This window comes from Lipophrys pholis (genome assembly GCF_963383615.2).
Source record: "Lipophrys pholis genome assembly, chromosome: 12".
Lineage (NCBI taxonomy): Eukaryota > Metazoa > Chordata > Actinopteri > Blenniiformes > Blenniidae > Lipophrys > Lipophrys pholis.
This window is the reverse complement of record NC_137641.1, coordinates 13,361,891-13,385,719: the sequence shown is the minus strand read 5'-3', so window position 1 is coordinate 13,385,719 and position 23,829 is coordinate 13,361,891. Positions and strand designations below refer to the sequence as shown.

General features: G+C 40.1%; 1 protein-coding gene across 1 annotated transcript in view; it reads left to right on the top strand.

Moving 5' to 3' along the window:
• The window catches only part of phf24 (PHD finger protein 24), a 38,012-nt gene extending 14,596 nt beyond the window's left edge, over positions 1-23,416 (top strand). Inside the window, exons 2-8 of the mRNA XM_080477679.1 lie at positions 506-933; positions 3,725-3,910; positions 12,038-12,116; positions 13,626-13,828; positions 14,701-14,867; positions 20,139-20,216; positions 21,812-23,416. Coding sequence (XP_080333805.1) covers positions 508-933; positions 3,725-3,910; positions 12,038-12,116; positions 13,626-13,828; positions 14,701-14,867; positions 20,139-20,216; positions 21,812-21,908 — 1,236 coding nt within the window. The 5' untranslated portion in view covers positions 506-507 and the 3' untranslated portion in view covers positions 21,909-23,416. The remainder of the gene's footprint in view (positions 1-505; positions 934-3,724; positions 3,911-12,037; positions 12,117-13,625; positions 13,829-14,700; positions 14,868-20,138; positions 20,217-21,811) is intronic.
• Positions 23,417-23,829: the final 413 nt, after the last annotated feature.

Here is a 23,829-nt window from a genome sequence, read left to right as displayed (position 1 = left end):
GTAATTCAGCTTCCACATGTGTGTGCGTGCAATGTTATCTTTGCATGTGGTTTTATCTGTGCAAAGCACAGATCATTGCCATTGCTCGTTGGATTCAACTTTACTGCCATATGGCTGACCTCTATGAAGCATACAAGAGCATATTCGCTTAAATACAAAACAAAAAATGATTTCAGATTTCAGAAAACTTATGTCACTTTGGTGCATTGGATGGTGGTTGTTGTGAGTCACTGTATCATCAGCTTGACTGTCAAAAAAATGACAGTGGTGATATTTGCCAAGAGTTTCAGCCAGAAGATATTTACTATTTCCTCTACCAGCGTTGGAACAACTTATGACATTGTCTTGCTGTACTAAATTTAATCTATTACCAGAAATAAAATGAAATAAAATATAGAATGAATCATTAGGAACTGAGCATTAGTGGATCACAGTTGCAGATGCAGAGATTTCTTTATGTAACTGGTCTCCGTTTGTCCCTCCTTTCTCCTCCATATGTTTGCAGCCATGGGAGTGCTCATGTCAAAGAAGCAGCAGGTGGAGAAGGTACAGAAATGCAACGCGGTCGTCTCTGCCTTCCAGGCGGGCCTAAAGGACCGCGCCGTCGCCGTCAAACAAGCAGACGAAGAAGCCGAGGAGGGCGATAGTGCTGCCAAGACTTCAACCGATGCCGATGAGAAAAATACCAAGGACGCAGATATGGAGGAGACAGACAACAGCGCTGGTCCATCGACCTCCCAGCAGGCTGCGGCTCCGACCAGAGACGAGTGCAAGGTCAACCAGGAGGCTTGGTCGAGATTACGGGATGGGAAGGGAGTGGAACCGGAAGATCTTGACAAGAGCCACCAGCTCACACCACCGGCTTTTGTTCGGCCCAAACGGGAAGCCGATGACGACCAGCCTGTCGAGATTGAGCTGGACAACAAAGAGCAGGTAAAGAAAAGAATTTATTTTTTTTAAACTACGTTCTCAAAAAAGGACAAAACACACACTGAATCCTCAGGTTGTAGGATTAAAGGCGATGACTGCAAGATGTCAAAGAATCTCCATGGCAACAGCAGTATATCATCTTTTTTCCTCCCTCACATTTGCCATCATGATAAAAGAGTTCAGGCAGCCTGCAAAGGGACTCTTCTCTAAACGGCCTAGTTGAAGGTAAAAACAAGTCCCAGATTGAAGTTGTTTTCTGGAAGGCCTTTTATATTTATGTCGTATGTTGGTGATGCATGCAAGGGATCTTCTCACCAAGCGTCCTGTAGGCGGGCTGCTTTAGCAGGCTCTAAGAGGTGGCCATAGCCTGGGTGATGCTGAGTGACAGGAGGATAGAGTTCACAGGAGAACTCGCAACAAAAAAATAAAACACTAATATAACGGATGGAGAAAAGAAACCTTGAATGAACAATGCATACTGCATGTTCATGCAGTATGTTCATTCTAAATAGAAAGTATACTGGCTTTATGTTATCTAATATGTTGGCTTTGCTAGACCGCAGTGAGTTTAGCAATAGATGGTTTACCCGTTAATCCTGCGCGGGTGTATTAATTGGCCTGACGCCTGTCAAATATGATGCCCTGCATCTCCTTGATGCACACAATGTTTCTGTGGTATGCAGATGATATCCTGTCATATCTGAATAACGTTACTTGGGTCGTCAAACGGATCTCCCCTTTCAGTTTTGATTCAGCGAGCAAAGCCAACTAAAGTGACTCATAAATTACAGTCATTTACCTCCAGGATATTATTATAATGGCACTTAAAACCAAACACACAAAAAGAGGCCCAAGATGACAAAACACACACTGAATCCTCAAGTTGTATACCACAGCGACCATGACAATCACACACTCAGGCACAGGTGAAACACATCAGAGCGCAGAACAGCAATCAGACACAAAGAGAAGAAGAAGAGAGTCAAAATATCAAAATAACACAAGAAAACAAATTTGTACCCTGACATATTAATGATACCCAACCAAAACTGCTATTCTTTTCACTTTTTCAAAGCATGCTATCAGTAATGGCGAACATGTTTTGGGGGAAGATTTTTCTGTCAAACCCTAAAGTTAATAGTCAGCACACACAAATAAGTTGTAATTTCATTCTTACTCTATATTTTAGCCCTCCAGCACACTATCATGACCTTTGTCGAAAATCTCTGCAGCTTTAAATCAAGACAACATTAACATAGTATATCGTGCATACTGTGTATAGTTTCCAAAAACAATTTGAACATAACTTATTTCATGTCAATCTTCTTTTCACCGTGGTGAAAAGCTCCTTCACTAGCAGACTAAATAAATAAATAAATAAATAAATAAGATGATGAGGACTGCTGCAGAAGAAGAAGAAACAAAACTGTGGAAAAGTTCTGAAAGACAATGGACACTGAGCCGTATCTATTTGTTCGTGAGTTTTATTTGTAACTGTAATTTGTCTTAATCACATTTAAGTTTAGTTTTGAAATGTGTCTTTTAATAAATAAAGCCCATGTTATTTAACCTTCTTTGTCACAAATCCCACTGTGCTTTTACTCTCGTCACTATAATCTAATCAGTCAAATACAATTCCGACAAGTATGAACCATGTTTTAATAGCATGTAGTAGGGATGACATGTAGAAATATCTCTTCTCAAAGCTACATGTTTATCTGATATACCTTATTCCTTCTTCCCATATTTGGCTTAACCACAAAACAATTCGGTGGCATTAGGTACTTTAAGTACATCCCCACTGCACACAATTCTATATCACAACAAGGTATTTTTCAGGTCAACTTCAATTCCTGTCACTTCTCATGTGTACAACAAAGCATGACACTGTGAGTGCCCCACAGGTGAGAAGGATTGTGGGATGCTATTGCCATGTTTAGATGATTCCGTCTCCATGACAGTTGACTTTGCACCTTACATCTGTAAGAAGACGTTTGGGACAACTAGAAATGCTTTGGCTTGCCAATAAGGTGCATAATCCAAAAGCAATAAAAACGTCAAACATATGCTTCTAGTACCGATTCCTCTATAATGTTTCATCATGAAAAATAAAGTCAGTCAAGGTCGCTTTTGATGTTCGACTCGATTTTGACAAATTGGTGTATGATCTTTTCCAGCATTCTTACATTCCTTTGGTTAAAAAGCCTAACTTGAGCGTCACAATGACAGAAACAGTGTGCTTATGTGGATGACATCGTCAGGTTAAACAAGGTGATGAGCGCTAGAAGATAAATTGTGACTCTGACAAAAGTTCACCTGGGAAGTGTCTCCAGCGACGATGCTGGAATAGAGATATTAAGGAGCAAATGAAACTGACAGTGTCTTTGTGTGTTGAACCAGCCAAGCATGCTGCAGTCATTTTCTTTGGCTTAACAGCTGAGAGCAACCTGACTGTGAAGTGAGCTGAGGAGAAATTGGGCAGACTGACGGTGAACACGTCAGGCTCGGGCACGGATATCAGCCTTTTATCAGAGGTTGTGTTTTGATTACCTACTTTTGAACCTGAAAAAAAGTAGTAGACACGACGCAGACTATCTTTAGGTTATATAATATCATCCCACCTTCAAACTACACTCCCACCACTTGTGGACTGATGCCCAAGCTTTTCTTTAACACTGTGGTTTTCCATTTCTATTTGTCCCTTACGTGCCTAATCAAGGTGACTGTGCATATAACACTTGCAAAATAAATGCTGTGCCACTTTCTCTGTTCTTTTTTTTTTTTTGTCTTCCAGCCGCCGAGTGACGAGATGTGCGACGTGTGCGAGGTGTGGACGGCTGACGACCTTTACCCCTGCAGGATCTGCACGCGGGTGTTTCACGACGGCTGCCTCCGGGAGTTAGGCTACCTGCGTGCTGAAGCCTTGCAGGAGATGAGAGATACAGCCCACACTGTTACTGGATGGAGCTGCTACTATTGTGTAAGTCTACACAGCTCGTATTCAACATCACACGCTGGACACCAGATTATTATTATTATTTTTTTTTTATTGTGCTATGCAAATGCAAAACAACAAACTTAAAAAAAACAAAAAAGCTTATTGATGCCCGTTTTTTTTTTATATTGCACAATTTCATTCAAGAAATGTGAAGATGACCCTGCAGAAATTGGAGAGACAGTTGGCTACAGATGCATTGACCTTGACGGTCCTCCATTAAATCAAGTCCATTAATCAGTTCAGTTCAGTTTAGTATTTGCCACAAACATCAAATCAGTTTTCTTCCTGAATAATTTCATTTGTCTTTACTATGTCGGGGGAAAAAAATAATCTACAGTTCTGGGTTATTTTCTCCAATCCGAAAATGACAGCTTTCTGTGTTCTTTATTCCACACTGCTGACAGTCATTGTCCCAAAGCTCTATACTTTATACACAAGACACATTTCAATGAGAGGGAAATCCAAGAACGGATTAGCTTATGGAGGGTAAAGGTCAAAGTCACGGTGCTCTTTCAATCATTATCCCGTTGTGAGGGAAATGTGTTGGAAAGGCCTTAATGGAATCTCTTCAGCATTAACATATTCTTTTTGACCTTTGAGTTCGACTCCTGCTAATATTTGCCTTTTTATGAGCTAAATAAGAATGTGCTGTAATATGGTGATGCAATAATATTGTTACGACACAGAAGCGTTGATGGGAAGAACATTTGCTATTGCTTCATGTCAAAATTCAAAATAGGTTTAATTTTTCTTTATGCGTTCATGAATCTTTCCATGAGTTATTTCTATTGTAGCAGACACAACACTGAGACCCCAGCTGAGGTATTTCACCATATTTTGCACCAGAAGGTCTCATTAAAATTGCCTTTATGTTGAGATTGTGGTCATTCTCTGTACTAATTGTTTTGTTTATCGCAACGATATAGACATTTTCGTCACGTATACTCACAACAACTCACAATAGCTTTGAAGTTTGAATTTTAAGGTTATTATGCCGTTATTTTACCAGCACAGCCCACTCAAGATAGGGCTGTTTGTGGTCCCTGAACTAAAATGTGTTTGACACACCTCATTTATATCCTGCGAAAGAAACAGATTATTCTATAGAGAAAATTATAAAGCGGCTGTGCCACTTTAATACGGTGATACTTTCCTTTTCCCAAAAACAAACACCTTGTCACGATTCTTTCTGGCTCTGCATGGTCACTAACTTCCACTGCGGCTTCACAACAAGTGTTGCTGAATGAAAATCATCATTTTGTGATTTCATAGTGCCTATTTTACCGGATGGCAAGCCATATAGTGCTATTTCCGTTTGTGCAAAGGGGATACCCTCCTCCCTGTGTAAGTGTAGACATAATGTTGATCAGAGCATTCAAAAGTGACAATGTGTTAATGGGTGCTAATCGAACACTTAATAATGTGCAAATTGCTGTTGAACTGTTCTTGAATCACATCTGACATGGTTTTGACATGTTATTGATGCCATCCAGCAGAGAGCTTGCTGAATGGTGGAGCTGCAACAAAGTAATCTAGCAAATACTTCAGCTTGTCATCGTGTGAAAATCCCAAGTGGAACTAATAGGATTAGTGGCGTCACCAATGGTGAGATAGTGACATTAATTAGCCACAGTTGAGTGCATTTGCTTGTTTGTCATTCCAGTTGGTGAAATCAACTGGTCACTACTACCTTCAGCTTGCACAACCAGTTATGGAGGTTGTAATAAATCCGGAAGCTGTAGGAGTGTGAAACTTTGGAAAAACGCGACTGACAGGATGTCGTACAGTGAGCACGTATTACAAAGTTTTCCCATTGATTAAGTCCAGAATTCACCTTCCTTTGAAAAGTATGAACAGCCTAGAAATGATTGACTTTTTTTCTACAAAAGATTTTACTTTAGCAAGCAGCAAATGCATTGCCTTTGACAACACCACAATAAAATATGGTTTAATCATTTATTTTAAAATGAGAAAAGATTTTTTTTAAAAAAAAGCTTTGCAAATTGTTTTTAGAATTCGTTGGAAAAATCAGCAGAAACAGAAAGTTTCATATAACTATAGTAACTTTGAGTTTTTGTAGATGGTTTAAATTATTGCTGAAATAACTAACTTTCTGTTTTTGCCTCATTCTCTTATTATTTAGTTTTTTGTCTTTCTTTCTTTTTCTTTCTTTCTTTCTTTCTTTCTTTCTTTCTTTAATTGTCTGCTCCTTCCTTCCCCTCAAAATCTACACATCCAATCTAACTGTCTGTTTGCCACTCTGGCAGTATATTCAGAAAGTCTTTGAGTTGTTTCAGAGTTTATATCCACCCATGTGACTGCATATTGTGCAGTTCTTTAGAAAATGTTTTGACTGAAATGTTAACAGTTGGTGAGAAGCTCTTCGTCTGATGGTTCATACTTGACATTCAGCAGACAGGCAGGCAACCAAAGGCTTTGTCTTTTTTATTGACAGTTTTTGGCATTCGGGTTTAATCAGAGCATTCTGATCGAGAGAGACGCTCAACCATCTGGGAGAGCCAGTTGATGAATGATTTGTTGATGTATGGCTTTATGACTGCGGATACATGAACTCAGATGCAGTTTTGAAAGAGATATATACATGGCAGTTACAGAAATGTCTTCTTGCACCCATCCTGCTGACGATGAACAAAAGCAGGATATACCATGCATAAGTCACTAGTCCATCTTTCACCAAACACAAAAATAGACTTTTTTCACCGAGCCAACTAAGACCCTGTTTACACGACAACATTGAAATGAATACACATAGTTTTTGTGGGGTTTTTTTTCCGAAACGTTTTACATTTACAGGGCAACATTTTGCGTGTTGTTGTTTGTTTGTGTAATGAAACCACACACACATGTGCAGAGAACAATATGCTATGAAGATTAACAATGGCGAATATATGAATATTTGTATGGACTGACAGCGAAGTTGGATTACCATTATGGTGACTCTATGCTGTAAAACGACCACGTCCCAGGAGAATATGAACTGGGAGATATTTATTGTTTTTAATCTAGCTTGTTATCAATACACCATCCAAAGGCAGCTATTTATATATTCGTCATGCCCCTACGTATGATGACAATAAAGCTATTCAATGGAAAACATGCAAACTTCGCACAGTAAGGTCTCCAAACCCAACCCGGACTCACCTGAAAGCAACAGTGCTGTGTACAGCTTTTAACATTAAGTTGATATGTGTGAAAGTACATATTTTCCATGTCAACCAATTTCAGTAAGAATTTGAAATAAGTCACTGTTTTGTTTTTGCTTTTCTTCTTCCCTTGGATCAGAACAGTAGAGCCTCATCCGGAATTCAACGCCACTGCCAATAGCCATGACTCTTGGGCGATGATCGCCCTGCGAGAGGCATAATGCAATCGCTTTTAATTCGAGCATAAACAGCTGAAGAGGGCTTTCTCGCTGGAGGACCCTTTAGAATGAAGTGGAGGCTTCACTGTATTTTGTCAGCCCTGAGAAGCAACGTCCTCTGCCAAAGTTGTCCAAACGGGGTGGGTGTTTTCACACAATCTGAGACAAAGTCCCACTGAAAAGTCTCTCTTTCTCTGGGCTGCCTTCTTAAGTATGTGTGTAGGAAATGAGAGTGAAAAGGCAACAATGCCGTCAGTGTACAAGAGAGAAATGTAGTCGAGAGTTCCCGTCTTCATAGCCGAAGAAACTATCTTTTTTAGCAAATCACAGCCAGCTGTTTCAACCTCCTCGTCACATCTGACATTTCATTTCATACAGACACTTGAGGCAGCTGCTGGCAGATGGACTGAGTTCCCTTGAAAGTGGATTTACAGTCGGCCTTCAAAGGAGGCTGCGACAATTGCGGCTCAGACTCAGCCAATCACATGGGGAGAAAGTGTACTCACTCATAAAAGACCCTTCTTTAGAGCACCGGCTTCATCTTCTATTTAATCAAGTCAGAATGGAGCAGTGCATTTAAAACAATCAAATGCCATTTTTATTTTCTAATTAAAATGAAAATGATTGTAATGACACTGGTTGGCGTGCTGTTGGAATGGTTCCTTCACAGTTTGAAAGCAGAGGTTTACTTCTGCGTTTTGTTGTGGAGTTTGCATGTTGTCCTGTTTTTTGAAGCTCATTTGTATAATCTAGTATAATCTAGTATAATCTAGGCCAGACCCGTCGTGTCAATTTCCCTGTTATGGACCACTGAGCTGTTTCCTGGTGTGTCCTGTTCTTCACCTAACAGCTGGAGCAGATGAACTTCCTAAATAAATTCCAAATGTAAAGCTTTGGTATAGATTTTGTGACATAGAGTGGACGGTAAAAGCTAATTACAAGAACACATGGATTGTAATATGGAGTCATGTGACTGCTCGATGAACGTTGGTCCAATATTGATTCTTCATTTACCTCTCTGTTACCTTCATCACCACTGTGGCTATAAGTAGTGTATAAACTATGTTCATCAGGGTTTCTTAATTAATTCATAATTGGACCTCACATGTACCATCCACGTTCACCCATTAACGCAGGCTTTCACATTCCAAGGTGCATCCGAGGAAAATTGAGGTCCAATATTTTTTCGCTCAAGGACACTTTGAAACATGGAGAAGCACAAAGAGGATTCAAACCAAAGACCTTCCACTTTGAGGGAAAAAAACAACCTAAAACTGCTCCACCACCTGAATCTAAAATACATTCATTCAGCTGTGAAATTAACTCAGGAAAAAGTTCCGCTTATAAAATTGACTGTAGGAGGAGAACTATTGTTTTTCTTGTGCAGAACTGTGGAACGGTGAAGAAAAGTTTCCCTATGTATAGTCCACTGCTAGTTGCACCATGACGCCCAATACACTGTGTACCATAGTTAAATAAATGTACATTTTTGCTCCTACATCGACTTAATTCCCTTCTGTTGCTGTCCGAAATTATGTTGCATCAGTGTGGTTTGCATGTTACTCAAAAACTGTCATTGACTGGGTTTCTATTCACAAAATAATGCCGTGCCTTCCAGCCGTTGGGATTTGGGAAAGACGAGATTTGATTGTGTTCGTGTCACAACAACAAATAGGCAGCATGTTCACACCTTAAGAATGTGCAGGAAAGTGATTAAGTCTCAACAACATAAATTATCAAAGGGATTGAAAGAAGCAGAAGTCAAAGATATTAAATCCCACATTTCAACAGATCTTCATATAATGCTGCTTTTTTTTGTAAATATCAAGCTATTAAATTCAGTCTTGACCTTAACAGTGACACCTATTACAGGACTGTACACATTATCATTATAATACTGTGTAATCTTAATCGTATTCCTCATGCGACTGTAAAACATCGTTATGTAACACAATTTTTTAATGTAGATGCACAAACAGTGTTGTGCCGACATAAAACCCTCAACCAATCAAGATTCAACGGCTTACAAGTGCAATTTCCCAGTTGGGAATGCACAACCATGACGCTCTCTGCTGATTTTGCTCGTTATATTTCAGTATGTATAAAAATACCACATGGACATGCTAACAAGGTTATAAACTTGGCTTTCACTGGGGATGGCTTTATAATGAGTAAAAAATTATTGCGAGGTAGAATTCAGGGAAATTGCAGGGCTTGGTGTCGCACTTCATGACATTGAGTGACCTCTTTCAGATCACACTGCCATCAGCATGCAGCATCAGTTTGTTGCACCTTTAAACTCAGGAAGAATGTTTTGTTTCTAAAACTTGGCTGCTTGGCTCCAGAGCCTAAAAGTGGGTTATTTAAAGCTACTTGTTCTCAGAGCATCACCAGTACTGTCATTTCTCCAAACGAGACCGTCTCAAATAACTATTTATGCAAGCTGCCAGCATAAGATTAGAATGTGTTGTTATTTTTATTCTTTATTCCCCAGAGGCCTTTTGTGACTTAGAGAGCGCATTTCCCAGATGCTGTCAGTAGGTGTTGCATAAGCCCTTAAATCAATTTTTAAGGCTACTCTGAATTTAAATCTGGACGAAAAATATTGTTGGACAGACACAATAATATCAGGAAGGCTTCCACAGGCAGATGGGCAGTGTGTGTGTTTTTTGCAGACGGCACAAAGGATAATGCTTAATGAACATATCATATCAGGGAGGCACAGAAATCATGTCAGGTAAACAAGCAAATAATTAATCATGCTGTCATCGGGAAACGGCGCTTCCTTTTGTTTCAGATTGTTGATTTTGATCCAATTTCAGAGTGACATGCCGATACAAAGAGATACTAATATGTAGTCTTCCGGGAGATCACTCAATTTAAAAATATTCAATTTCACATCTTAGTAAGAGACACCTCCATAAAAATAGTAATAAAGCTGATGATGGAAATGCATCTGTCAAGCGTTTCAGCGTGTGCCTTGTACAGCTGCACAAAGGTGGAAAATTAAAATTAATTCAATTTTCACAACACACAGTCATACCAAACCACCAGAATGTTATTTTCAATTCAGACCCAAAAGAACAGATACAGTATGACACATCATCACACCTCAATGATTTTGAAAGGAACGTGATCAACCATGAGGTATTTTAAATTGCGCTTCTTTTGTTGAATGGCTGCTGCTTGGTTAGACATTTTAGACCCCTACGTGTCAGTACCGGTTTTGACCCAAACGGCAGCTGTGGCTCGGGTGGTAAAACGAGGCTTTCGCTCAATCAAAAGGTTGCAGGTTCAATTCCCCGTCTTTCCACACGTTGCAGTGTCCTTGAGCAAGACACTGAACTCCGAAACTGCTCCCTTGCATGCCAGCTGCCTCCACCGGTGCGTGTGTGAATGTGATTAACAATGTAAAGCCCTTTGGGGGCTCCTCAAGTGGTGGAAAAGCACTATATCAGTGAAATCCATTCACCGTTCCTCCACTCCGTCCACCTCTTCTGTCAATATGGAGCTGCAGGATTTCATCTTTTGGGATTTGCTCCAGCAGTGGTTCTTCAATTTTTTTCTCGAGGGACAAAATGTTTTATTATTGTAAACCTCGGCAACCCCCATTTTGTCCTCCAGTGGCCACTTTATGAAGTTTGGCTATAGCTCTCACTCATCTCAGACATTTGATAGTTATTATAGTTTTTCTTGGTCAAAGTGATATATGCCACAATTTGAAAGAAGGCACCACGACCTGGACTGTCTGACAGTCACTTGACTTTGTTTATTCAGTGGCGGCCTACACATGCTGCAACTAAACATTGCAAAATCCATAACTGATTGACGCGTAGGAGCAAAGAGGATCATCTTTAATGAGATTCCTGTATCTACTGAGTGAAGTCTTTCAAGCGAAACCATCAGTTTGAAGGAGGCCAATAGACGTAAACACTGGGTCCTGCTCTGAGCAGCGCAAACAGATGAAGGGCACACTCATGATTAGAAGATGCTGCAGTGTCGTGGTGAGGCGTTCGCCATTACTTTGATCATCAGAACCGCTTGGAGGTGGAAATGTTGCGCTTCCAGCTTGCTGATATTTAAAGGCTATGCCTCTTTTTTTTGTTTTTAACCCAACCCAATTGAATGTATTTGTCATTGTGCGAGAAACAGATATATATGGAGGCCTTGTGATTTCAAGTCATCCATGTTCTACTTAATAAATCCAAGATTTAGCTGATTGAATTTATTTGTCAAAATTTAAAGTCGCTGTGAAACACCCAGATATCTATCCTGCAGCATTTTGCTTCAGAGGGTTTTTTTTTTTTCATCTGTTCTTTTAAAAGCAGTTGATTGGGTATTTTCATATTCGATTTCTCAAAGCAGTTTTTGTGAAGCCCAGGCAACTTGCAATTATTGTGATTAATGACCATGTAAACAAACCAGGATTGATTTACCTCAATGATCCCGAAGAGATCACGAGAGTTTGCTGATGTCATTTATCTTATAAATAATGTCTGTCATTATTTTTTTATTATGGGTAAATTTGTCAAATGGTATCCGGCTTCACCAGAACCCCTACCTATTTTAATTAAAACCATAGTCTGACATGAAATGGGTTTAGTTGTCGCTGAATAAAACTGATATACATACCTGTCAACAAGCACCGTAAAACTTAACTATAAAGGAAAAAAAATCAATGTATTATGAAGTGTAATCTTGGGCTTGCTCCTCATCCTTTTCTGCAGGACAATCTCAATCTACTCCTGACAGAGGAGGAAATGTACAGCCTCATGGAGACCTTCAAGCAGTGCAAGATCATTCCTGGTGAGTCACCGACAAGTGCTTTTTCATACGGTTTGTTAAATACTTTTTGCTGACAAAGAAATATCTAGTATCTTCAAGCTCTGGATGGAGTCTGAAAATGCTGACGAGTGTGTTTGACTCATTTGTGAAAATGTATGATTCTGGATTTCGTTCAGTTGTAAATTGAAGACAATTGTTGTTGCTGAGGCAGCATGTAATTCATCTACTCCAACACAATAGACACATATACAATCAAATGCCCCCCACCCCCCAAAATAGTAGGAATACAAATATCAAAAATCTGCTGCCCCAAGCTGTAATGTCATAGTCTGGGTTCAATGCATACAATTCACAAAAGCCAGTGAAGGTCATGGAGACATTTTTTCACACTCTATTTGTCAGATTGGAGTTGATGACTAGCAGGGCCTGCTTCAGTTGTTTTAATCCATCAAATTGTTATCTGCATGCTGGCCATGGGCGTGTCAGTGTTTGGAGGGGGGTTCAATAAATAAATGTTCTTTCAGGAGTAAATATTGGGGTGCCCACAGTTTATCAGTAAGGAGAACAATGACCATGTTTGTTGTTTAGTTCTTTTTAATTAAGAGTTTTCTTTGGGGGGGCCAAGCCAAATCTGTCGTGTTTGAGTGAATTTGCTGAGCTTCATATTGCACACCCAGCTTAATCCTGACAACCAATCAATTTGTTAATGGCGTAGCACGAACCTGTGCCGCAGAGCTTCTGCGGGAGTTAGATAAAAGCACTTTAATACTGTGGTGAGTTTGTGTAGGAACAAAGTAATAACTCAAATTTCTATGAGCAATCGGCTTTCAGCACCAGATCCGTACAGTTGGAACCTTATTTGAGGTTAAAGCTGTGAATGGACCAGATGCACAATTCTGGCTAAGGAGAAAACATAAAAAAGCAGCGCTGAGTCTGCAGTTCAAACAAGATGCTGATGTTAACGTGGAATATTTTCAAACTGGCGATATTGTAGCAAAGCTTCCATCCCAGCACAGCGTCTAAAACAAATGTTTATTACAACCACTACATTGTAAATGTGCATACAAGACATTTGTTCTGATTTACAATTTTCAATAACCCGAATTACCATTCGAAAAGCCAATAAGTCACTTCCAATCCATCATGATTCACCGATATATCCCAGTATACTTCTTCTGCTCTCTGCTGGTTGAATGTTCCATAAATAGCAATAACATTAAAGGTGCAGAAAAAAAAAAAAAAAAAGTAAAACCTAAGAGGAATGCTTTGAGCGTCTGCTATTATCAGGGTGACAAATGTATTGACCTCAAAGAGAAGTCTACTTCCCACACTGTGTTGCTCCCCGGAGTTATTACATTATTGGCCCTCGACCCAGTCTGCGGTGTTGTCGTGCAGCTTCGCTGGTCAGCAAACAGTGGGAGGTGCTCCTGCCTTTGCTGAAAATGAGTCACCTTAAGTTAATTATATCTGGAAGACTGCTATGTGACTAATTGGGGCCTGATGTGATGGATTGTTCCTGCGCCGCTACAGAGTCGTGCCTGGTGTCAGATGAGCTGCTGCAGTACCGCCACTTCGTATCCAAGCAGCAGTTTGATAAGGACCTGACTGATGAGCAGGAGGAGGAAGTCCTCGCCCAGTTCGCCGCGTTGGATCCCGAGAAGAAGGGCCACATTGAGTGGTCGGATTTTCTCTACTTTGAGTCTCTGGCAGTGTTGAGAAAGTTTCGCACAGAGGTATCATTATCGGTTGGAAAGATAATATATATGTATGAAAAAATTATTTCCCATGAAAATTATGCATATTGGATTAGATTACAGTCACCAAAAAGTCAATGTTAAGGTGATATCTGCTTGTATAACAAAGATGCATTAACCCAGTTGGACTTTTGTAATACATTCAATATGCAAGCTCTTATTTTTTGCAGGATTTTGCTTGTTTGTATTCCTGAGTCATGCTCAATCAATCCAGCAAATGAATATTAACACTTTCCTCCAGAGATTCTCATCCATCCAGATGGGCCTGGTTGGATGTGTCTTAATGATACAGTTATTACGCAAGTCAGTATCTTTGTAACAGCTGAGTCATGATTTCAAATCCTAGTAAACTTGCCTCAGTGTGTCTGAAGATTCTGGACCTGGTTGGATCTGCCTTCATGATGCAAGCAGAATACAAGCATGGCATTTATATTTGAGAATCTTCTCGGTCATATGTTGATGGTATTTTCCTATAATTTGGGGTCATGATTCAAAAGTTTTATATATATATATATATACATATTTACCAGAGGACAGGCAATATGTGTTTTGTTTATAGCTGAGGAGATTACATTTGCTTTCTGTAGGCTGTATGTGACTCTGAGGTTGCAAGGCGCTAAAGCAGTGCTTGCAGATTATGTCAGGCAGCACTTATGTGATTGAGTACAACCATGGCTAAAAAAAAAAAAAAACTTTGAAATATACTTTGCCAGGTTTCTAAATTACAGCAATGGAAATCATAAAACGGGGGGAGTGAAATTGTGGGGTGAAATAAATAAGGGTGATTGGAAGGGAGCCGGTCGGCCCAGGCCACCTCCTCTCATGCTTTGTATGGGTTTACTTTTCTGTAGAACTCGATGGTGCGTCTCTTGACTGCCAAGGAGAGAAACAAAGCGAGGACAGTGTTCCAGGGTCTGGGCCTGGACAAAGACGATGTGATCACAAAAGCAGAATGTCGCCAGGCCCAGCAGTCCTGGTTTCACAAGCTCAACAAAGACTCACAGTCCTGCAACGTGAGGTGAGTACAGCTCTTCACCACTTCTACGTGCCTCACTGGCAGGAGTTTGTGGAGTCGGGATCTCATCTGTATGCAAGTCGCAGAGGGAAAAAAAAAAAAAAAAAGGAGGGGATGCTTAAGGAAAAAAAAAGACAGCCAGAAGGAAGCAAGATAACAAGCTGTGGCCGTATCTCATTACATATGCTTCCTTTAGACGACATAAATCAAAGAGTCCATTTTAGTTACTTTGCAGATGACACACAGCTCTTTTTTTAAAGTCAGATTAACAAAAGAAACACAAATAATTCGTCTCTATTAAATAAATTGTTATGTTTCAGACTGTGTTACTGTTTCGAAACAGTTTGAAGGGTTAATTTTTATTTTTATTAAGAATCATTTAGTTCAAATCTGTAGCTCCAGTTTACATTTTATTAGAGAGCGGCAGAATGACTCTCCTACTTCATATAGCTTAAACCACATTGTGGACATCATGAACCATAGGGGACATCGATATGAATATAATCAAACATACTGTCGTTATTAAAACTGTGGGGAATGCATTTACATTTTTAATAACCAGTCTATGTTTTTACTGCCACGGGGTGGTAAAAACATGATGCATTGCAGCTCAAAGTTTTCAATATCTTTTTTTGCTATATTGACTGTATGTAAAGATGGAAGACGTCTTGCAAGAGAAACCAAAACATATTGACCACCTCCTGAAGGCCTGTTATCGTCCAGGCTGGAAACCATAAATCTCTCCATGCTACAGGAGGGGAAATTGGACCAACTAAAATGTTTAAATTATTAATTTTAAGAAAATTAATGGAAATATTTTTCCAGCAGATTGTTTCTGTGATTTTTGGTTGTTCTTCGATGATTAATAAATGTTAAACATTTACCTGTTTACTTGAGGGGAAGGCCCCGTTTACACGACAATGTTTCAAGTGAAAACCCATTCGCTTTGTTCAGGAGAACTATTTACTCGTGCACATGCACAGAAGCGGCATTTCAAAAAAAGTTGCATTTTCCCTCCTTTACACAGAAGACGAAGTTGGGGCGTTTTCAAAAAGATCGACCTCGGGACTGGTTTTAAAAAGGTTTCAGTGACTCGGAGCGCCATTGTCACGTAGACAGACACCCAAAATGCAACAAACATTTTCCATTTTCACTTAAAAAGGTTGTCACGTAAACGCGGCCTAAATGGGGTTGGGAATGTTCTCGTTCCTTCAGCAGATTCATCCCTCGCTCTTTACTTACTAATTAACATCTTTATATACAGTCTCCATACTGCTTAAAGACGCCATGTTAACCCATCTGCACGATAGCCACGTAATCAATCGGAAGCGCCGCAGTCCAATCGAAATTTACTTCACAAAAGTGCTCTGATGAAGAAGAGAATCTCGTCTATCAAGCTTCATTATGCAGCCACTTTTGTGATTACACAAGCTCTGATGTACATCTAGATGAATGCAGTTGCGTACGTGCGGCAAGAAGACTCTAAATCCTGCAGGATCACACTGGCTGTTGTTCACCAAAAAAAAAAAAATCAAAAGAGAAAGGTTTAGGTGTGAGCTTTTGAGAAGAATTTGGAATATCAAAGTTACATACAGGCTCGTCTCGCGCCACCATTTGCTGATTGCATAATTTGCATTTCATCATGTCTCGCTTCCAATGTGATAAAAAAAGGAAGATATTCCTCTTAAAAAAGCGATTACCATTATTACTTCCGGCACGTATGAATATTTTAAAAAGCACTTTGTCGAGAAAAAAAAAAAAGGAAAAAGGAAGACAGATTTTCTCATCAACTTGCGCAGGTGTGTGTTTCATAGCTCACACTTTCTGCGGCTGCAGTAGCAAATCAGAACAGCCACAGCGAGGACTCCTCAGAGATCTGCTCTTACTGAGGAGTTCCCTATGGTTGTGCAGGGTCAACAAATTTACCCCGGTTTGCAGGCTCTTGGCAACATGATTACCACGTCCACAGAGAGTTGTGGACTTTGTTTGTGCCGGAGTGCACTTTAACCAGACCGGGGCATAACAGAGTTGTTTTTCTGCCCGGTCCATTGAAGCTTTGTGCTGAAGCAGAAAACTCAAGGAATCAAAAGCAGCGAATCTGACTCGCACGAAATAGCCGGTGCGGTGTGCAACACCGGCTCGAATCAGTGCAACACAGCGAAAGCATTGGCAGGCACTCAAAATGCAAGTGAAATAGTGTTAAACTCACCACCTTTCATTTATAAACATTTGAAGAATGAACTGGTTTAGGTGTGGAAGTGTGTGGCAATTGAATGAAGGAAGAAAAAAAAAAGACGATGCCGTGAATTTTTTTTGTTAGCACTCCCATTCTTAAATGGATATGGGCAAGGACGAGCACACAGTGAGCTGATACAACACATTAATGCGTTTGGGTGAAAGTGGATCAAGGGGAAGACAATTCAGATGCGATTCACAATCTAACGCAACCCAGTGCAACATCGCTCCAAAGTAGTACTTCATAGACGCCCGCCGGGCAGAATCAACCTGAGAATGATATGTTTTTATTCTGTATACAATTGTTAACTTCATTTGTGGTATAAAATTCTAAATGGAACTAATAATGCACAAAATAAATGGGATTTTTCCAGAAAAGAAGGACTCATCTGTCCTGAACAGTTTTATTACCACAGATCGCTCTCCCTCAAGATAATGAAAGGAGAATAAGCTCTTATGGACTCTAATGGCGGTTGCGTTTGTTTGTTTGTGTGATATTCAGCGTGCAGCAAAGTAGCGTACACCATTTAGAAGCACTCTACTGTGAGTGAAACTTTGTTACTGGGTCCTGAAAAAGGCATTGATGTATTATAAAACATTTCACTGTTCCATTAGTGGGCTGACCCACCCTAAAAAAAACATGCAATGAGATCAAATTTACAATGAATCCACATAATATATAGGGAGTACAAGCCATTCATTATCACTCATCAGATGGGCTCAAATCACCACGTGACTTGTTTATCCACCAGAATAGTCTGAGACAAAACATGCACCACAGATGGTAATGTCATTGTTACATTATTTATGCTGCTACTGTGAGTTTACTGTTGCTTCCAAATGGAATTCAAATATTATTGGATGAAAGTCCTGGTCTTGATGTTTCCCTCAAACATAACTTTCCCGGTGACTTTGACTTAGTCTTCCTACATAACTTCTGTAATTATCACATTAACCACTAGATGTCCACTCTATGTAAATGTACACGTTATAGTCTATGGTAGTTCGGTAGGTAGGCATCTACAAACTGCAGTTTTTGCCACTTTTCACCAAAAAAAATTTGTCTGCAAACACATTTCATCTTTTAAACGAGGACCACACAGCTTATATGGTTCTATAGCCGTAGATATATTAAGTGAGTTTTTAGCCATTTTTGCCACATGGCTTTATTTTTCCCGTTCACATTTTCAATTGGTTTAAGCTATTTTACACATTTTAGCTTTTTATTTTTAAAGGCAATTTTAGCCGTTTGAGCAGTTTTAGTTGTTTTGGTGGTGGTAGGTGCTTTACCTATTTTAGCCACATTACGGATTTCAGCTGTTTTAACCATTCAATTTGATTTAATTTAATAAAAAAACTTTTTTAGCCATGAGTGAAAACGACTTTTCCAAAATGATTGTGTCGTGCAAATAAAATAAAAATTGGTGAAAGCTCCAGGGAGCCACTACAGCGGGGCAAAAGAGCCACATGTGCCTCCAGGGCTGTGGGTTGCAGACCCCCTGGTCTGTACATGAACAGCTATTTCAGTCGGGCTGACAATACTAGGGATCGTCTAAAATACTCCAGTGTGGCAACCTCACATTTTTTCACCTAACATGTGCGTACCAGCTGTTTCTCCATGTGTGCATGTGCATGTTCATTGCCTAACCACATGTGCGGTCACATCACCTGTGCTGTACCATCTCATCCCTCTCACCTATTCAACATGCGGCATCCCCCACAGACTCATGGCATTCTGCTCTCCCATCAATTGTGGGTGAGTGTGACTCAGCGCTGCATGGCTTGTCTCCTTTTCCTCACTTCAGCGCCCTCCGGCACTCTGCCATCCTCACGTATTCTCAGACAACCTCCTTGACTTGGATTTAATTTGTAATTTACCCTTTGCTTTAAAAGGGGGAATGAAGGGGAGAAAAGAGAGAGAGAGAGAGAGAGAGAGAGAGAGAGAGAGAGAGAGAGAGAGAGAGAGGACCTTGTTATCTCCGAAGTGACAGGTCTCTCTGAACATTTAGTAATCATACAAACCCTGGATGAACTTTAATGAGCAGAACATCAGCTCTTCACATGATCAGGTCTTTGCTATATTGCGGCAAGATTCGGGGCCGGCCTCTCATTGCAAGGATCAAAAGAAATCCTTTTGTTCTCTTCAGGGGAGCTTCTCTTTAAAAGCCCCACTTATCAGAGGACACTGCGGATGGATGAAACTTGAGAGTGTGAGCGGCAGGCGTCAGCTTCTCAAAATGCCGCTTCAATTAAAGGCAAATAAACATCAGATGAGTTCGAGGGCTGCAGTGCCTTTGATGGCAGGCACAGTGCGGACGTGAAAGGGAGTCGTTCAAAGAGGCATCAGTCAGAGGGGTTTATCAGTCCAGCTCCCGACTCCAAAATATCAAACGCCCGTGAGTCATAAATGTGTGGATGAAAGTCACTTGGGATGCAGGTGAAATGATAATATCCTCAAGCAGCATATTTATATACAGTGTGGGGGGAAACATTTTTACTTCGTAATGTTCAGTTTCGTTCTGTTGTTTCAGAAACAGCAGTTATGGAAACCCCTGACATTAAACTCAGCTCAGTAGTTTCTGATTACCTCATAATGAGCAGGCTCATTTTCCAAACATTTGCTGTCAGATACTTTGTCACAATCTCTGCAGTTCAAACTGCTTATTTCCACACAGTAAAGTCAATAGATTTAAATAGGTGTCACCCAAAGGTAGAGAAACTGCCCCAGGAGCAGTCCTGAAATGATTAATCTTTCAGTGCAAAACACTGCGAAATTGATATATTTGGGTTATTTGGATTTTTACAAAATACACCAATGCATGATTGACCTACCAAATAAATGAGAAATATGTAGAATGTCATGTATGTAATCCCTGTAAATTCAAGAAACCACGTGACATATTTAACAATTTAGGTTGCATTATCCTCATTTACACTTGACTTTGTTGTTGTGGGGTTTGTTGTTGCGGGAATTACTATAGCTTGTCCTTTGTGAGTGTTGTAATTGCTTCCTTATATTTGTACTTTGCTTTGATACAGTATAAGTCACGTTGGCCCCATATGCGAGAGCAGTCCAGCCAGCTCAGGCAGCGAAAAGAGCAAGACTGACGAGAGCAGGTTTGTGGTTTTACATTTTTGAATGTGTCTGTGTGTGTTTGTTGAAACTCCCCAGTAACAGGGTTTGAGCATAAAGGTGAAATATACTACTTTCCGGTACCTTCACTTTTTGTGTGTCGGGTATTCATGGTCTTTAAAAGTTTTGTAGCAGCTTTGCTAGCCATTGGTGTATTAGTTTTTCACTGTGTCCATTATAAAATGTCTTTTTTTTTCTTTTGTTAGTCTGGGAACAGACTGTACATTGCAAGGACAAAGTGGCATTACAGGCTTGGACCGGTTGATTAACTCGCTAACTCATTGTTGTGACCACACACACTGATTAAGGGCTTATTTTAAAATGCTCAACCTGAAATTGTTCATTCCAGTCTTTAAGGCCATTCCTTAAAGCGAGTCAGCACAGGACCATGAAACGAATGCAAATCCATCTCGAGCAGCAACAGCAAATTTGAGTAATCAATGAAACCCTGATGGCCTCGTTGCAGACCGTGATAACCTGCTTGGCTGTCTGTACAAAATGATGTTGAGCGCATAACTTGGCCTTCATCATATGATGAAGGAGAAACCTCTTTGGTGCATCATTAATTTCCTGTCCTACACATTTTTCTGTAATTGGAGACAATACACAAGGAATTCAGGCAAAGGCCACCGGGGCCACAATTACAAAGAGAAGTACACGAGAGTCCTATTAAGTGGAATAATAATGAACAATACACGCTTCGAAAGAAATGACAGGTTGTATAACTGAATTTCCAAATCATTATGACACACACGGGAGCAGAGAACCCATGCTTACCATGAGGACATTACTGCAGTGCATTATCAGGAAGGTAAGATAATGCTTGTGCATGAAAATAATTAATGAGATAAGCATTTAAACCACAATTCCTGGGCTTGGTTCGACCTTAAAACTCCGGTGCTGCTTTATTAGTTTTAAATATTAAATGTGTGAATATTGCCATCATAATCTTGAGGTGTATTCAACCCTTGGGATCCATCCGTTCTCCGGGTCTTGCTGGATTAATTTATTCTGATGAGCATCACTTCTGATAAAGCGTCTCCAATATGAGGGAAAACGCCTTCGGAGCCTCAAGCGAGCTCATTTTAATTTGTGTTGCAATTAAACATCCCATCACCACAATGACTGAACATCTTCAAAGACATATTGCTGCGTTACTTTCAAATTAGCATGTTCATGCAGCCATGGGGCACGAGGACCACAAAATCTAATGGCAAAAACATACTGGTGTACAAACAAATACCAGCTACAGTGATACAAGTATATGCCCGCAGAGAGGAACCGGAACAGATATAACAAGTGGACACGACAGAATCACTTTCCTTGTCAGTAAAAGTGAGTGTGTAGAAACACCAAATATGTTTTTATTTCTTTATATGCACAAGTTTGATCTAATAACCTCTGGATAATACAAAGCCTGCTGTTCATGTGAATCATGTGTGAAGAAATAATGTAAAACTTGCAAGTTGGACAAAGAATCATCTAACAGTTTAACTCTATATGAACAATCGCATCAATGACCATGTTCAAGGACTTTGGGATTTCACTATAAAATACAAACTCTTTCTGTGTTCAACAGGCCAGTGACTTGGGGTGACTTTTTAAAGGAGAGTGCCATCTACATTTTGGCTTCACGGCCAAATAGTTCTGCCATGCACATCCGGCTGCCTCTATAGTCCAGGATCCTCTTCTTGTACCCGGCAGAGAAAACGGAGAGAGATCAAGGGTGCACCCTGTAGTCTTATACATGAGCGGGAGAGAAAACAGACAAGCTGACACATTGACGTGAGGACGGCAACTGAACGAGCCCGGATGAAGCACTGAGAGGAAGCAGATCAAGCCACCGGCAGCATCGCTCTTCTGCGTCACCACAATGCTGAAAACACACACACACACACACACACACGCAAATACACACTGACTGACTCACCGACAACGCTATTGACAACAACTGTCACGGGTCCCCAGCTCTGCAAAACCTGACAGCTTCCGACAAACGCGAGAGATAGGGATGAGGGAGAACGACACCCACTAGTCCGACGTGTAGTTGCTTAAAGTTTTGTGGCGTCATGTGCACAGTCAAGAGAAACACATGGGGATGCTCACAATGACACGCGCTTGACTCGCGACATACCGCACCTTTCCAAGTGTGACCGATTCAAATATTCTTTCTTTTTGGGTCCCATTTTGTCCTGATATTAACCCCATGCTTACTGTAACGGGATTGTGTTATTCACCTATTGTTAATCACGCTGCACAGAGGCACATGCAAATTCTTTACTGGTACCATTTCATTACGGGAAAAGACTTAACCATACACAATATCAGAATATATACCAAATGGGAATGAAAGCTGTCTGCATACCTTATATATCATTAGAGAACTGCTCCACATACCAGTATAAATTATTATGCATTGAAAGTCTGTATTTATTCCTGTATCCGATGATGTATCCTCTGTTCTTTCCCCCATTTTCATCCAATCTGTGTTCTGCTGAAATACTACCTGTGAAAGAGGATGTGAAGTGAACGTTAATGAACGCTAACCTTGTAAGTGATGTGTATATACTGCCATATAGTACATTAGTTTCCTGTTGTGCTCTCAGAACTGCACTACGACAAGGTGAAAACATCCGCTCCTCCTGTTCTAATGTCATTATTTGCACTGTGGGAATGAAACGTAGTAGGACTGTTGTGTGACTTAATCACTGTAATGATGTACTGAGAAGACAGCGTGAGGTCTGGAGCAAATATTTGTCATTTGTTAATATGCTGAAGCACTGTTTTAAAGAAAATATGTTGCTGTGGTGAACTTGATGGGAAATCTTTAGTATAACAGAAACTACAAGAACTTTAATGCACATAAAAATGGCCACTAGACTCACGGGAAACAAACTGTAACAAGTAGGGCTTTATGTATAATGTTTATGCCATGTAATGAAAGCTCTATGCCAGGTTCTCTTAGCGAATAAAGTATGATCATGATATGAAACTTGGTCTGAGGGATATGTCTCAAATGAAAGCATGGCATATAGATTCTGTCTTGGCTATTATGGGTTTGTGTGATGTGCACCTTGAAAGCATGAATGGAAGAAAAAGGAAGAACAAACTGAAGAAGAAAAAAGAAACATGGCTATGGATGAAATCGCCTTTACATTGTAAATAAAGGTATATTTACATTGCGGCTGTTTGTGGTCAAAGTCTATTAATGACTGAGCTTCTATTCAATGAGACATTACATTGAAATTGGGATCTACTCCCAGTCCCAGTGAGGATTTTTCGGTCAGCTGTTTTACAAGGTGGTCGTGAAAAAAATCTTGTTTTTTTTTAACTTAAAAACATTTTAAGATAAGTGTTTAACTCAAACTCAGTTTGTGTTTTCTAACAGGGGTACGTATCAACTGTTATGCAAGTCACCCCTTAAAATCTGAGCGTTCGATGAAATGATGAAGCACAAAAACACAAACACACAATATATACGTAGATACACAGCAGCTCGGACAGAAGTCAAAATAAGGTTGGTAATGAAATTATCAAGCAATATCATATAGATGGCAATACTGTAGTACAATGTAGTACTTTTCACCGTGTGTACCA